Source organism: Thermobia domestica, chromosome 1 (genome assembly GCF_964235325.1).
Source record: "Thermobia domestica chromosome 1, izTheDome1.hap1.1, whole genome shotgun sequence".
Lineage (NCBI taxonomy): Eukaryota > Metazoa > Arthropoda > Insecta > Zygentoma > Lepismatidae > Thermobia > Thermobia domestica.
The window spans coordinates 163,182,138-163,198,127 of NC_137454.1; the positions used below are offsets into that span (position 1 = coordinate 163,182,138).

General features: G+C 36.5%; 1 protein-coding gene across 1 annotated transcript in view; it reads left to right on the forward strand.

Moving 5' to 3' along the window:
* LOC145690513 (NFX1-type zinc finger-containing protein 1-like) overlaps positions 1–15,990 on the forward strand; it is a 176,187-nt gene that overhangs the window by 84,035 nt on the left and 76,162 nt on the right. The window contains exons 4-5 of the mRNA XM_081765469.1: positions 12,260–12,531; positions 14,655–14,798. Of these exons, the coding sequence (XP_081621595.1) occupies positions 12,260–12,531; positions 14,655–14,798 (416 nt within the window). The remainder of the gene's footprint in view (positions 1–12,259; positions 12,532–14,654; positions 14,799–15,990) is intronic.

Sequence of the window (15,990 nt, forward strand, 5' to 3'; positions counted from 1 at the left end):
GTGGTATGACGTCATGAGTCACCCTGCGGGGAAATCCCTCATTCTCTTTTATGACTAGGATTTTTGAAAATTGTTCCCTTTTACGGGTAAGATGTGTGTTTTGATTGGTTGACAGCTGTCACATGATCTTAGACCCAGGGATATTTGAAAATTCGTTCCCTTTTACGGGTAAGATGAGTGTTTATGATTGGCTGATAGAGGTTACATGATCTTAGACCCGCTACACGGTGAACAGGTCACATGGTATGACGTCATGTTTTACCCTTGCGGGGAAATCCATTACTAATTCGTTTCCTTTTACGGGTAAGATAAGTGCTTTGGTACCTTGATTCTGATTGGATGATAGAGATCACGTGATTTTAGGTCCTAGGATTTTTGAAATTAGGGTGTCCTTTCTGATGTATACTTTGGTACCTCGATTCTGATTGGTTGATAGAGGTCACATGATTTTAGACCTGCCACACAGTGAACAGATTACATGGGAAAACCCCTTACTTATTTGTTTTATTTTATGTGTAAGATGCGTGTTTTGGTACCTCAATTTTGATTGGTGGATAGAAGTCACATGATCTTACCCCCCAGTCTATGAGGGAAATACAGAACGATATGACGGCGATCCATCCTAGACCGGGATTTTTTTTTAATGGTTATGCGTAAAGTTCCCATGAAGGGTTCAACCTCCTCCTTAAATAACCCTTTTTTGGTATCATGATATTGTACTGAAGTTTACATTAAATATTATCGTTCTCTTTGACAGATAAGATGATTACCAGCTTTTTTACCTTGATGGAGATCCTGTCCTTGAATTAGTAGTCTATGTCTCTGGAAGTAACAATGGTGAAAGAGAGGTGTCGCTTGTAGATTTCTTATAACACATTGTTGTGAGTTTAAGCGATTTTTTAAACGCTCAGTAAGCGCTTCATTAATGGAAACAGTGTTGCCAGATTTGTCTTACCTAAACTGCTCCGATTCTTTTCCAAACGGTTCCGCAGAGTACAAGAAATTTTAAACTAAAAAATTTTTCGAACTAAAAAAAATTTCAAAACTAAAAAAAATTTTAAACAAAAATTTTCAAACAAAAAAAATTTTCGAACTAAAAAATTTGAAACAAAAATTTCAAAAAAATTCGAACTAAAAAATTTAAACTAAAAACTTTCGAACTAAATTTTCAAATCAAAAAATTTTCGAACAAAAAATTTTCGAACCCCAAAAAAAATTCGAACTAAAAAAATTAAAATTTTTTCGAAAAATATTTTAAACTAAAAACTTTCGAACTAAATTTTCAAATCAAAATTTTTCGAACTAAAAATTTTAAAAAAATTTCGAACCAATTTTTAAAAACAAGTTTCGAACTAAAGTTGTAAACCACATTTGAAAATTTTCAAATTAAAAATTTTTCGAACTAAATTAAAAATCAAATTTTGGACACTAAAAAAATTCTTTAATTATTTTTTCGAACAAAATCGTGTAAACCAAATCTTGGATATATTTTTCACCTTAAATTTTCAAGATTACCATGATTTGAAAACAAGTGTTCAGGGTTTCAAGAAATAATAAAACATATTTTTTTTTTCAACTTGTTGTATTTAACGAAAGGTATGTGGTCTTCTCATACAAGTTTATTAACATAATAAATACAGGATCTAGTTTAATGAATATGTTGGACGCGTCATCATCTTCGAATCTTGTAGCCGTATCCTGTAAAGAAAAAGAAGAAACGACGGATTACTTTAAGAATTTATTTTTTCTGAAACAATAAAAATGAGTCAATATTGATAAGAGAGAAATAAAACTTACTCGTAAATGATGGATCTGTTTAGGCTCATCTTCCTCCTCGGGTACGAGATGACAGCTTTTCTACCACTGATGGATGTTTACGAACTCTTCTGGGTACTGCATTTTTCTAGGTGTTGCTGCTTTATGGTCAAGGTTCCTCCTTCGGTACGGGATTCTGCATTTCTTCCACTGATGGTGTTGGTGATGGTTTATGAACTCTTGTGGGTACTTCATTTTCTTATTGGTGTTGCTGCTTTGTGGTTAAGGAAGGGAAAAAGGAAAAGGAAAAAAGAAATGGCGGTCTTATTGGGTGTTTACAGTTTTTTCTTCTTCATCTTCTTTTTCCAGTTCCATCTTCTGTTTTTTAACGTACCCGTACGGAACCGTATCATAGGAATTGAATTCTTTAAATCGACGTTTTGTGTACTGGATACTGTACATTTTTTCTTCTTTGCGTGTGACGATGGTATGGTCTTTGGTCCTGCATATCTTATGGGGGATAGTGATGGTGACTTGTCCACGGCATTGATTTGTAATCATTTCTTTTAGCGTATTGAAATTTAATTGTTGTCCTGCATTGTAATTTAATGTAAATCCTCTAATTTTGCATATGTAACTGGTGACGTTGGTATCCGGATTGTATATTTCTAGGCTGTAATTTTTTGGTCCTCCACTGACAAATGTCTTGATGTATGCTCGTGGTCCGTAAGATTCCATCTCATTCGATAAGCATCCCAAGTACGTTGAAGGTTCAATGGTTGGCTCCCCGGGCTTCTCCGTAAATATTACAGAATCCGTGTCGAAATATAAAACACGTTCCTGCAACATTTCCAGGTACTTGTACAGTTCCAGACGTGCCTGACATGTTGTAAATGCACCTAACACGACATTGGTGTTTCGGTTTTGAACAGGCACATGTTCATTGTACTCCCAGAACGCATACAACATCGTATCATTGATGGGTACAATTTGATGGAGTTTAATGTCGGGGGAAGTGAGTTTTTCATAAAATTCTTCCGGCCGATCAATAATTGTGGTCTGGCTAAAGTTTGATCTTTGGCAAAGCTTTCCCCATAGAGAGTTCCCACAAAGCTTAGATAAACTTCTTCGTGCAGGATTATTTTCAATTTTGGACGGATCCAATGCAATACCTTCACGCTCCAGGACGGTTTGTATGAATTTTGATTTGTCTTCTTCGGTCACACAGGAACTAGGCCAGCCAGACGCTTCCATTTTTGATTTTAAAAATGTATTGATATATTCCGTGAACAAGCCACCTGTTTTCGTGATGGGATCATATTGTTCAATGTCATAGTCCCAAATTTCAAAAATTTCCACTGGTTGATATCCTAATTCTACTGCTTTCTGGATTTCATATGATACCCATGTTCCAGTGAGGCACCGCTCCTGGTCGTTGTGTGTACACGTTGCTGTAGGGTCTGGGTTCATTTCTTCGGCACACGCAGCACACAGTGGAAAGAGTAGTTTCTTGTTACATCGGTAAGGCAGGAGACCATGATAAAGATGGCGACTTGGTAATATCGACATTTTGATTAAACCATTGACTTTATTTATTGGTGGTATGTTTTCATCACCCTGTAGATAAATTCGTGGATGGCCTACAGGGTATTTAGCACACTTATTGATGTAAGGATAAAGCGAGACAATATCGAAATATTTTATTACTTCTCCTGCTTTTTCATCGACTTGGTGGTACAATTTCACGCAATTGGTCCTTCCTCCAAAAAAACTATCTCTTGGATTTAATGGTCTGCGGTTCATGTACGGGTGATTCTTCAGATACGTCGCCATTGCAGGATTTTGTTTTAAGAACTGATTAAATTCGCACTCCCACATTTCATGTACAATGTACCCCAATTCACGCAGTCTTGCATTTTTTCTTTGCGTTCGTTCATAACGGAATTCCATGGTGTCTTCTGGATTGCTGTAGATGGGCTGATTACGGCCTGTAGTAAAACATACTTTACACCCGTCGTAAAAGCAGCCGGCATGCTCGTAGACGTGCTCCTCTAACGTCTCAGGATCTTGGTAGTAACCATCAACATGGAATCCCGCAATAAACACTTCTTTTTGTCGGGCCGCATGTAAGATTTGTTTTTCTTCGGTTTTTTCAATGTAGGCCAGCCATTGCATTGCAGCGATCGATTGGGTACTTCTCCATCGATAGCCATGTGCCGGTAGAATTCCAATGGTATTAGGTTTAAGGAAATTCCGGCGGAATACTAAATTGGAAGCACTGGCAATCGTGATCGTCTCCAAGAAGGGATTCACTTTGGTTTCTGTTTCAAATGACGTCATAAACGAAACGCATGCTTGTCGCAGTACATTGACATCTTGAATACAATACTTGAGAATTTCTTTCTGGAAATCAATCGTGTCATTACGATGATCGTTGTACCAATGCATGAACTTGTTTCTGTCTTCGACGGCCATTTCATCTGCACCATAATACTTCGTTTCTGGAAGTGGTCCAATATACGATTGATTCTCCTTGGTGTTGAAGAAATGCGGGAAGTAGCCTTTGGTTGCGGGTAAATTGAACGCTTTTGACAATTTACTTAATGCCATAGGTAGGAAGTTCAACGAGTCAATGAACGTCAGATTATTCAAGGTTAAACTCAGTATCTTGGTCCCATTTAATATGACGTCAGGTCTCCATTGACATTATTCTACCATGGTCTTTAGGATAAAATGTCCATCGTATCCCTTAGCGTTGTGCGCGACACAGAAAATCCTATTTATATTGGGACGACGTTCCCGCAAGTACTGGAGAAAATCATAAACTGGATCCTCTCCTTGGAAAATATGCTGGCGCTGACCACACGTACTGCAAGACTGCTGGATATTATTGTTTTCAACACATGCATAACATACTTGTTGTGCAACCAATAAATTTGGAATGTGTACATACGTATTATCACCAATATTCATGTCCTGCATAGATTCTATATCATAGAATATCAACAAGGCTTTCTTTGCGTGCATGAGTGAAGGAACACCAGGTTTCAAGCATTGTCGATCGGGAAGCATAAAACATTGATGGGATCCTGGAACAATCTTCTTACAAACATTGCAAAAGATCTCATTGCAATCATGAATGCGTTGTCCACTTCGTACAAAAGAATATACTCTGTAGCATTTAGTACATTGCTGCACCATTTTGCATACAGGTTCCCCATGATGATATACAATATTACGATGATTATTAAAACATTGTTCGCCGTAAAATTGACGATTGCAGTCGTTGCACAGCACTAGCGTTTGATTCTTGTCGCATAGAGGTCTCTGTAAACATTTGGAGCATGTTACAGGACAATTTTTTACATGTCTGTTACGATGATCATACTTTTTATGGCACGCTTCACAGTAGAAATTGGTTGCAAAACAAGCAGTTAAAGATTGAATGATGTCAAAATGTCCAGCCAAACAAATCAAATTTATGGGAGTGCGATTTTCATCGTTGGGCCCCTCGTACATGATATCATGGCCTGTGAAACTGGTATACACTGTAATTTTATATTCTTTGAGGTATGCCTGGAATTGTCGAATTTCATTTACACTGGCACCATGATCCAAATTCACTCCTGCATTTGCACATAATGCATTCACTTCATCGTCCACAACACATTTCGATTGATCTTGATATTGTCTATGTCGTTTCACATCTACATTCTTGTATTTTTTCAGGCCAATAGCAATAACAAGGGCGTACGCCAGGCACCTTGAATCTTGATTTTTTACACGTACAATCCCTCGCTTGATTCGTAACAATTCTTCGTTTTGAAGTACTCCTTGCCGCAAACCGCCATAGCCACGTGGAATATCGACACGATGAAAATGCACGGTGAATGGTTCATGCAGGAGAAACGCATTGTTACTTTGTAACACTCTTTCAAAGGAGGCCCACATCGTTTCCAGTGTCAAGTTTCGTGCTTGGCGAAAACTCACCCAAAACGGTTTATTCGTGTTCCGTGGTGATATTACTGATAAACCAACCATCGCCTCATCGTCGACATTGGCTAACAAATGGTCCAGCATTGCTTGGAAACTCTTATGTACATACTGTATGATATCGGTTCCTGCGGGCGGTGCGTTGAATTGAATTTCGAGCATTCTGCCCTCGATGTTAAATCGTCTATAATGACGAGTGATTTCATTGCGCACAGTAAAACCCGATTCGGCCATGTTAATAAAAGGAGAAAACAAACAAACAGGTACGGTAAAACAAATGTGTAATGGAAAAAGGAATTATGCAGCGTGAATTTACTACAAAAGAAAAGAAGAAAGAAAAATCTTAATCACCTGATAAACAGGAAATCATAACATTCATGATAAATTCTTAACTAAGCAATTCATGTAAAAGGTCCTGAGTTTGATTCCCTGGCGGTGACGTTCAGAATCTCATTATGAAAGCACGTGTACTAGAAATCAAAGTTTTTTTTAAATAATTATGTTACTGAAATGAGTGTTTTATTGCTGTCAAACTCGAGACCATTACATCAACATGTAACTGACCTATCATTCTATAGTGATAAAAAGAATGCATGAAATGAATGAATGTTTCATCAGTACTGAGATGTGACAAAGCACGCGTAAGCATTTTTTTCCCCACTCACAACGACCTTTAAATGATGCGTTTGCAAGTTGAAGAGATTTACCAAGCATTAACGATACACATACGTAATTGTCGAAACAAAATCTGTATAGCGTAAATCTTTTTAATCACATATTCATGCACTCGTGGCTAAGTGGTTAGCGTACATGGTTCGGACGTGGAAGGTCCTGGTTCAATCCTCGGTGGGGTTTGCTTTTCCACGTCGGGGCATGTCAAGCCTTTTCTGTAATTTAATATTCTCACACGTTATCATACATTCTTTTCAAAACTAAGCTAAATGGTTGACATACACACCTCATAATACATAAACGTACATAAATCGTCTATAATGACGAGTAATTTCATTACAAACAGTAAAACCCGATTCGGCCATGATTAAAAAATGAAAACAAACAAACAGGTACGGTAAAACAAATATGTAATGGAAAAAAAGGAATTGAGCAGCGTGAATTTGACTTGATTTTTTGATTTTTTAGTTTAGCGTCCCTTTCAGCAGCGAGGCTATATGAGACGCGGACCTACTGATTAACGTGGAATCCGAACCACATGAGCTCCCGCCGGGAATCGAACCCGGGTCTCCCACGCCAAAGGCGCGTATGCTAACCGCTTAGCCCAGGAAATCATAACATTCATGATAAATTCTTAACTAAGCAATTCATGTAAAGGTCCTGAGTTTGATTTCTGGCGGTGACGTTCAGAATCTCATTATGAAAGCACATGTACTAAAAAATCAAAGTTTTTTTAAAATAATTATGTTACTGAAATGTGTGTTTTATTGCTGTCAAACTCGAGACCATTACATCAGCATGTAACTGACCTGCCATTCTATAGTGATAAAAAAAGAATGCATGAATGAATGTTTCAACAGTGCTGAGATGTGATAAAATACGCGTAAGCATTTTTTTTTCTACTCACAACGACCTTTAAATGATGCGTTTGCAAGTTGAAGAGGTTCACCAACCATTAACGTTACACATACGTAATTGTCAAAACAAAATCTGTATAGCGTAAATCTTTTTAACCACATATTCATGCACTCGTGGCTAAGTGGTTAGCGTACATGCTTCTAACGTGGAAGGTCCTGGTTCAATCCTCGGTGGGGTTTGCTTTCCACATCGGAGCGTTGTCAAGCCTTTTCTGAAATTTAATATTCTCATGCGTTATCATACATTCTTTTCAAAACTAAGCTAAATGATTGACGTACACGCCTCTGGCCTTGGTTCAATCCCAGGTGATTGCTCGAATATCACGTTAAGCTGAAGGGACGCTAATGCTTTCAAAGGGTATCGAACCATATTGTTCTCAGGCATAGTTTTAGAAATTTTGTAATGTATTCTTTTCAAAACTAAGCGCACACATCTTTGGCCATGGTTCAATTCCCGACGGGTGCTCGCTGAAGGGTCGCTAAACATATCATTTATCGTGCTTACTTCTAATGTGTGGGGATCCTGATTCGTACTCCCACTTTCCCATTCCACTAATTTCTTCATAGTCTAAATATTTCGTACTAAAAGTAAAACAGTGTATTCGTGATCCGCCCCCACAAATATAAAATAAAAATGATTTTCGAATCTTGGGTGAAAAATAAAATCTCACTGAACTTACCTCAAATTCAATGAACAAAAAGTCGGTGCAGTAAAGCTTCTTAAATGAAGACACTTCTAAAAAAGCAGATCTTCTTCACTTCACAGTTGAGAGCGATGTAGGCTTTGAAAAATGAAATTTAGATTTTTATTTAGGTCGTTGTGAAAACGATGTCATCATCAACCAATCAGAAACGAGGAAATTTATAAAATGATGTCATAACGAACCAATCAAAACGCTCGCTGCTTTTGTCATGAATCACGAACCAAAACGATGTGTAACAATCGATCGTGACGTCATTCACGTTTCTCAATAGTATCGCAATTCCGATCCCAAATGATTTCTACATGTCACTACTTGTCGTAACTGTGACGACATTTCATTTTCATCATATTCCATACGTGAATGTCAATGTTTGCTTTTTTCATGAATCATGCTGACACGTTCGTAGTAAAACTAAAGTAATGCGATCCGCTGACGTTTGCATTTTTTCAATCATATGTGTTTCTATGTCGTCACACAAAGAAGTCTATCAGCATTTTATTTTAATCCACGTTACACTGTCAGACTTATTTTCTTAAAGTATAAGTGTATCCTTTTCAAGGACCATGGTTCGAAACCCACCAAGCATGATTAAATCCGAATTCATTCATAGCTAAACGGTTAGGATACACATCTTTGGTTTGAAAGACCTGAGTTCGATTCCTGGAGAAACATTTCTTAGGATTTTTCTAAAACTTGGTTTCAATTTCTAGTTCGAAAATTTTAAAAGTTTAGTTCGATAAAAGTTTGATTTGAGAAGCGTTACACTGTCAGATTTATTTTCTTAAAGTATATGTGTATCCTTTTCAAGGACCATGGTTCGAAACCAACCAAGATCGATTAAAACCGAATTCATTTAAGCGGTTAGCATACACATCTTTGGTTTGAAAGACCTGAGTTCGATTCCTGGAGAAACATTTCTTAGGATTTTTCTAAAACTTGGTTTCAATTTCTAGTTCGAAAATTTTAAAAGTTTAGTTCGATAAAAAGTTTGATTTGAGAAGCGTTACACTGTCAGATTTATTTTCTTAAAGTATATGTGTATCCTTTTCAAGGACCATGGTTCGAAACCCACCAAGATCGATTAAAACCGAATTCATTTAAGCGGTTAGCATACACATCTTTGGTTTGAAAGACCTGAGTTCGATTCCTGGAGAAACATTTCTTAGGATTTTTCTAAAACTTGGTTTCAATTTCTAGTTCGAAAATTTTAAAAGTTTAGTTCGATAAAAAGTTTGATTTGAAAATTTTTAGATGTGATTTACATCTTTAGTTCGAAACTTTTGTTTTTAAAAATGTTTTAGTTCGACAAAATTTTGTTTCAATTTTTTTAGTTCGAAATTTTTTTTGGGTTCGAAAATTTTTTGTTTGAAACTTTTTTGTTTCAAAATTTTTTAGTTCGAAATTTTTTTTTGGGTTCGAAAATTTTTTGTTTGAAACTTTTTTGTTTCAAATTTTTTTGTTTGAAAATTTTTGTTTAAAATTTTTTTAGTTTTGAAATTTTTTTAGTTCGAAAAATTTTTTAGTTTAAAATTTCTTGTACTCTGCGGAACCGTTTCGAAAAGAATCGGAGCAGTTTAGGTAAGAAAAATCTGGCAACACTGTTTCCATTAATGAAGCGCTTACTGAGCAATAAATCGCTTAAACTCACAACAATGTGTTATAAGAAATCTACAAGCGACACCCCTCTTTCACCATTGTTACTTCCAGAGACATAGGCTACTAATTCAAGGACAGGATCTCCATCAAGGTAAGAAAGCTGGTAATCATCTTATCTGTCAAAGAGAACGATAATATTTAATGTAAACTTCAGTACAATATCATGATACCAAAAAAGGGTTATTTAAGGAGGAGGTTGAACCCTCCATGGGAACTTTAAGGATAACCATAAAAGGGAACAAAATTCTAAAATACAGGTCTAGGGTGATCACCGACATATCGCTCTATATTTCACTCATGGGGTGTGTGGCGGGTCTAAGATCATGTGACCTCTGTCGGCCAATCAGAATCGAGGTACCAAAACACTCATCTTACTCGTAAAAAGGGAACGAATTTCAAAAGTCACAGGGCTTAAGATCACGTGACCTCTATCAACCAATCACCATTGGGGTACCAAAAGGATTCATCTTACCCGTAAAAGGGAACGAATTTCAAATATCGCAGGGTCTAAGATCATGTGACATTTGTCAACCAATCATAAACACTCATCTTACCCGTAAAAGGGAACGAATTTCAAATATCGTAGGGTGTAAAATCACGTGACAGCTATCAACCAATCATAAACACTCATCTTACCCGTAAAAGGGAACAAATTAGTGAGGGATTTCCCCGCGGGGTGACTCATGACGTCATACCACGTGACCTAAAAAATTTGAATTTCCCGCGTGGGCGGGGCCTAACGTCACGTGACCTCTCTCAGCCAATCAGAATCGAGAAAATTTTTGCTGACTCGGCTCAATATACGTCGGCCCCTACTACTCCCATGGTGTGGTTTCCAGGGGGAGCAAGTATAAGCAACATTTCAAATGTAGTCTCAAATTTTGCGGTAACTATTCTAATAAATCTATTGGGTTTTCGATCTTCCAAAGGACAATTTCCTCTAAAGGGGGGGCAAGAGCCCCACCTTGCTTTTGCCCCACCTTGACCCCTTGATGGGCGCACTTTGTCACGATCGTAGCATGTAACCGATCGCCAACAATTTGCCCTCTTTCGAAGTCAGAGAGGTCGCTCATTTTACACTATCCCCGTCTGCTCAGTTTACTGCACACTACCGTTCTACTCCTCAAGTAGTATTGAGTTTGCCCTAACTTACTACCAGTCACAGTAGGCTGCTACGATTACCATGCTGCCAACCGAGACATCTAACGTGTTTTTCAACTGTGTATCCATCAAATCAGTAAGTATATACATATTATACATAAAAGAAGTACACATATATTGTGGTGCATTTACAATGAACCTTACACTCATTATAGTCAACGATTTTTGTAATGTTCATGTCTAAAGTTGTTATTTCAAAGATTATCCGTAGTTGCTGTTATTAAAAATAGTTTCGAATGTTTTATAGCACAAAGCATTTATTGATCTGTACTGTGTTGTTCAATACTGTACCTAGTAGCAACATGGCCACTACAGAGAAGGGGGACCAAGTTTTTGAGTAAGAGGACCTGGTCCCCGGTAACTTATTGGCACGCATTTTGGAAGCAACTATATGTCATTCATATTCCCTATGTCGATTTTAAGGTGCTTATACTTTATTTATTAAAACTTAGATTACTAACAGGTAGATTAAAAAAAACAAGAAAAAAAAGAAAACTATCGATACATAGAAATTTTATCAATCATATTTTTCTGGTCACGTTGCTAACATTTTAAATCAAATTTAACATTTTTAGAATGTGTAATATGCCTCAAATGATTAAGTTTATTCTACATATTGAACACATGTAATACGAGGGCCATGAACACTAATTGGCCTTTTGTCTATTATAGGCCAAGACCTAGTTTGGTTGATAATATTGTATTTTTCACAGCGACTCTTGTCATGAATCTTAAAGTATATGTATCACTAGTAGATTGGTATATAGCATGAACAAAAAGCATATGACTTCTGAATAAAATCAAATAGAAATTATACATATATTACTTTATTTATGTTATGGAGCTGAATTTACGTAGTTTTGTCCGTAAGATTAATACTTATTTAACACAAGAAGAACTGAAAATGGAAACTCTCTATCAGGCTGCTTTTTAATGCATTTATGCCATAAATATAGTTAAAACGCTACTTACCTACAAGTTTGATTCCAATTTTATACATTTTCTCCTTTAAATCTATAAGTAAATGTGAAAAAGGACGAATTATTGATAAAATAAAATTTTGGAAGTGGTTTGAGATAGAGAAAAAGATTAGCGTTAATTTTAACTGCAACATCTCTCGAATTGTGAAAAATTATAAAATGTCATTCCTTTTTGAAAGTTACAGTTTGGATCAACTTTAAAATTCTCTCTCATATGTAGATCTCACATTATTCTACATATGTGCGAAGTGTCATACTTCTATAGGTAATGATTCTTAAGTTATCAAAATTTTGTTTTCGGATTATTTATGTAGACCTTCATGTGCTAGCTGTTGGAAAAGTCGCTTCGATACAGAATATCCATTTTCACTCCTATCCTTCCATATTTCGTATTCTGATATATATCTTGTAATCCACATAGGTGATCATGAACAGCTCCGACCATCTCCAGCAGTATACAAATTGGCCAAAGACTATCATTTGGACATATCCCTGTTTGAGAGGATGATAAATAATGGTATGAGTTGTAATCAGCTCAAGGTTCAACATCGCATGAGGCCAGAAATTGCAAAATTGATTGTGCCATCCATTTATCCGGTTTTAGAGAACCACACCTCAGTTCTACAATTTGATAATATTCTCGGAATAACTACGAATGTGTTTTTCTTAACTCATGATCATCCTGAGGAAGATGTAAGTTATTGGTTTCATAATAAAATAAAGTTCCAAACTATGGGATTTAAAATTTCACTATTATAAAAATCTTAGGGAATCTTACTGTTTTTATTAGAATTATATATATATATACTACATGCAATATACAGTTACAAATGCTAAACTATTTGAAATGATCTATTTTACGTATAAGTCCGTCCCTTTTCTATCATAGACATTAATTGCTATTCTTACTGCGACTTGACATCACATCATTATATTAAGGTAAAGTAATGTAATATGTTACTCCAGTCATTGGTTTTATATAGTTTAAACGGATTTGTCTAATATATATATATTACTGTGTGCAATATATATTGTCTATCTAATGTAAGTATATACTGTCTCTAAGATATATATACAGTGTGTCTATAACCTGTTGGGTCAAATTTGTACAGGTGATAGAGGAAACGGCTAGTTCAAGCGACATGCCCTCTTGATGTTGCAGCAATCTGTGTTAACAACTTCGACGTATCAATAGAAAATGTGTTATCAAGTCAAGTCAAGGTAACTCGCTTTATTGTGCATAACACTACGTGTGAGTGTGTAAGGTTTAGTACAAACGAACCACTGCTGCACTGTACGTACCAAACACTCACAGTAACTGCTCAAATTGACGACCACCAACCTCGATGCACGTAGCACAACACCTATCGAAATTTTGCCTCACTCGCTCAAATATTCCCGGAGTCTCTTGCACAATGAAGCAGGCAGCTAGGCCTCTATCAAGCAAGCCTTGCTCGGATTGATGTGTCATCGAAAGAAAAAGGCGAGAGGGTTGTAATCTCGTGGCCAGCGTGTTCCCCGGATCTCAATCCTCTCGCCTTTTTCTTTTGAGGACAGAAAGACTTGTTTGCAAACCTGAAATTTGGTGGGCCATGATTAGAAAACCAAATGTCTTCATTTGACCATATCTGAAATGATGATAGACTTTAATGAGATTAGTGCGCATATGAATATGTTGGACAGCGAACCTATTAGTCATCAAAGTTCAGACTTAGTGGGGGGAAAAAACTCCAGCTTTCATGTACAATCACTTGGAAACCAAAGGTTTGTACACCACATTTTATATATGCAATTATTTCGGCAAGTTCTACCACCATGTCAATTTTGGTCAAAATCAGGTATGTTCTATCAACACATTTAAGTGAAATTTCTTGATTTCACTGAGTTCATAGCCAATTTTAATCGCCTATAACTCGGGAATCAAAGATCTTCACAATCCAATATTTCACACTAAGTTCACAAGTGTGTATTAGACTCGTAAAGACCACGTTTGATCAAGATTGAATAAGTTTGGTTAATACGTACTCACGCAACGGCAAATATGTGGCACCAATTTTTTCTATGAACCAGTGATACATACAAAAACTTTATATTTCCAAATGAAACTGTACATTAAGGGGTTACTTCAAAAAATGTGGGGGAAACTGCTCCCTCTTGCCCCCTAATCACCGCCTCTGATGAAAAGTTTGGTAACGATTGAATGAGTTTCATACATAGCAAGCGATATACAACATAATATCCTTCCATAAAGTCCAAACTCAATTTTGATGACCAATAATTCAGGAATCAAAAGTCTGTGTAACTAGCTTTTAAAAAAAATGAAATGAAATCTTTAAGTTTTATGTCCCACAGTAATGGCGACGGTCACACAAAGGAGACGGTGATGATGAGAAATGAATGAAATGGTAGAATGTAGAAAGTGGGAGGAAACGGATGAACCCCGAGAAAACCCACGAGCACGGTGTTTGTTCACCACAAAGTCCACACGGCGCGAGGTGGGATCGAACCAGGGACCCCAAGCACCGGAGGTGAACGCTCTACCACTGAGCCACCGCGCCTCCTAGTTTTAAAGGAAAATCCAATAAAGACGCAAATACGAAATATTAAAATATATAGATGGAATGTTCTATCATTGTGTCAAATTTAAAACAACCTTCCAGAACCTAACATAATCCTGGTCATATTAAAACCACTCACTCGCGAATTCCAGTGAGTAATTCGTTATTATTATTGTTTTATATGAACCGTTAATCCATTTTAAAAGGTGTGTTTACATTTTTATGCCCGTTGCATCAGTAGCTTTCTATTTATTTCAGGTTGTTGACACATCCAGCCGTCAAAATCCTCACGAAGCAGAATTTCTAATTTCCTTGTGTAGGCATCTCATATTACAAGGATATAAAACTTCAGAAATTACTATCTTAGCCGCATACTCGGGACAAATGTTTCTCATGAAAAAGGTTGGTATTCTAAAATATGATCAATGCAAGTGCAAATTTTGTATCAACGCCGTTACATTTCAAAATTTTAGGGGTCGATGCATAAGTTGGTACGGTTCTTATTTTTTTATATTTTATTTTTATTCAGCTGTCCTGTTAATTCAAATACAAATACAACATAGACATAACATTAACATATTCTACGATTGTAACAATATATTGCATGCATTTACTGTCACTCACATTAACTCACAATCACTCAGTGATGCATTCACCTCCACTACATATGACCTTGCCAACGTTCAGGTAGGAGAATCTGAGGGAGCAAGGTCAGGGGAATACGGAGGATGAGGAATGACGGAAATAATCACTTTTCTCAACTTGACATTCCAATTTAGTTTGTCTGAAATATATATAATAATACGTTGACAATCAAGAAAACATGTGTTTCAGAACACGCAAACTCTAAACTACGGTAAAACAAAACGGAATAACGATAAACAATCGCTTCACGCCGCATTGTTGCCAACCCAAAAGAAAATCGCACAAACTTATGCATCCACCCAAGACATTGTAAATCACTCAATTAAACTGTATGCTAAACATTGGGTATTTAAATATGTTTTTCAAAGTGCTGTTGTGAATAATACGAATAATCGAACCAAAAGGAAATAATCAATCCAGGACTTCCTCAATTATTTTTTGCAGGGTAAGGAAACATTGGAAAGAAGTGGGAGAATCCAAGAAAACTCATGGATACCATATTCTCCAATACACGTTCACATGACCTGGCTATGAACTTAAGATTGTTCAGACCAGAGGTGAACGCTCTAACATTGAGACATCGTACTCCGACAAAAAAAGGAGATATATTGGGTGGAAACCACTTACAGTAGTTCTATAAATTATAGTTAATCTTCAGTACGATACAATAATTCTTATAAGAAACAATTACAACAACCCTGATAAGAATTTGTTGTTGATACCACCAAAAATAAAGATAAAATATTCTAAACTGTGCTAAAGGTAGTACAGAGGATCACGCTATTACATGTATGGAATATTTGGAGGGGTTGTATTGCATCAAGAAAACGTGCATATTCTTTTTATTGAAGGCAACTAATATTCCTCTGCTATTATGCAGGTTGCATAGAAGCTAAGAAATGCTATAGATTTTAAACGTGATATGAATAGCCACAGTTAAAGTAACCAT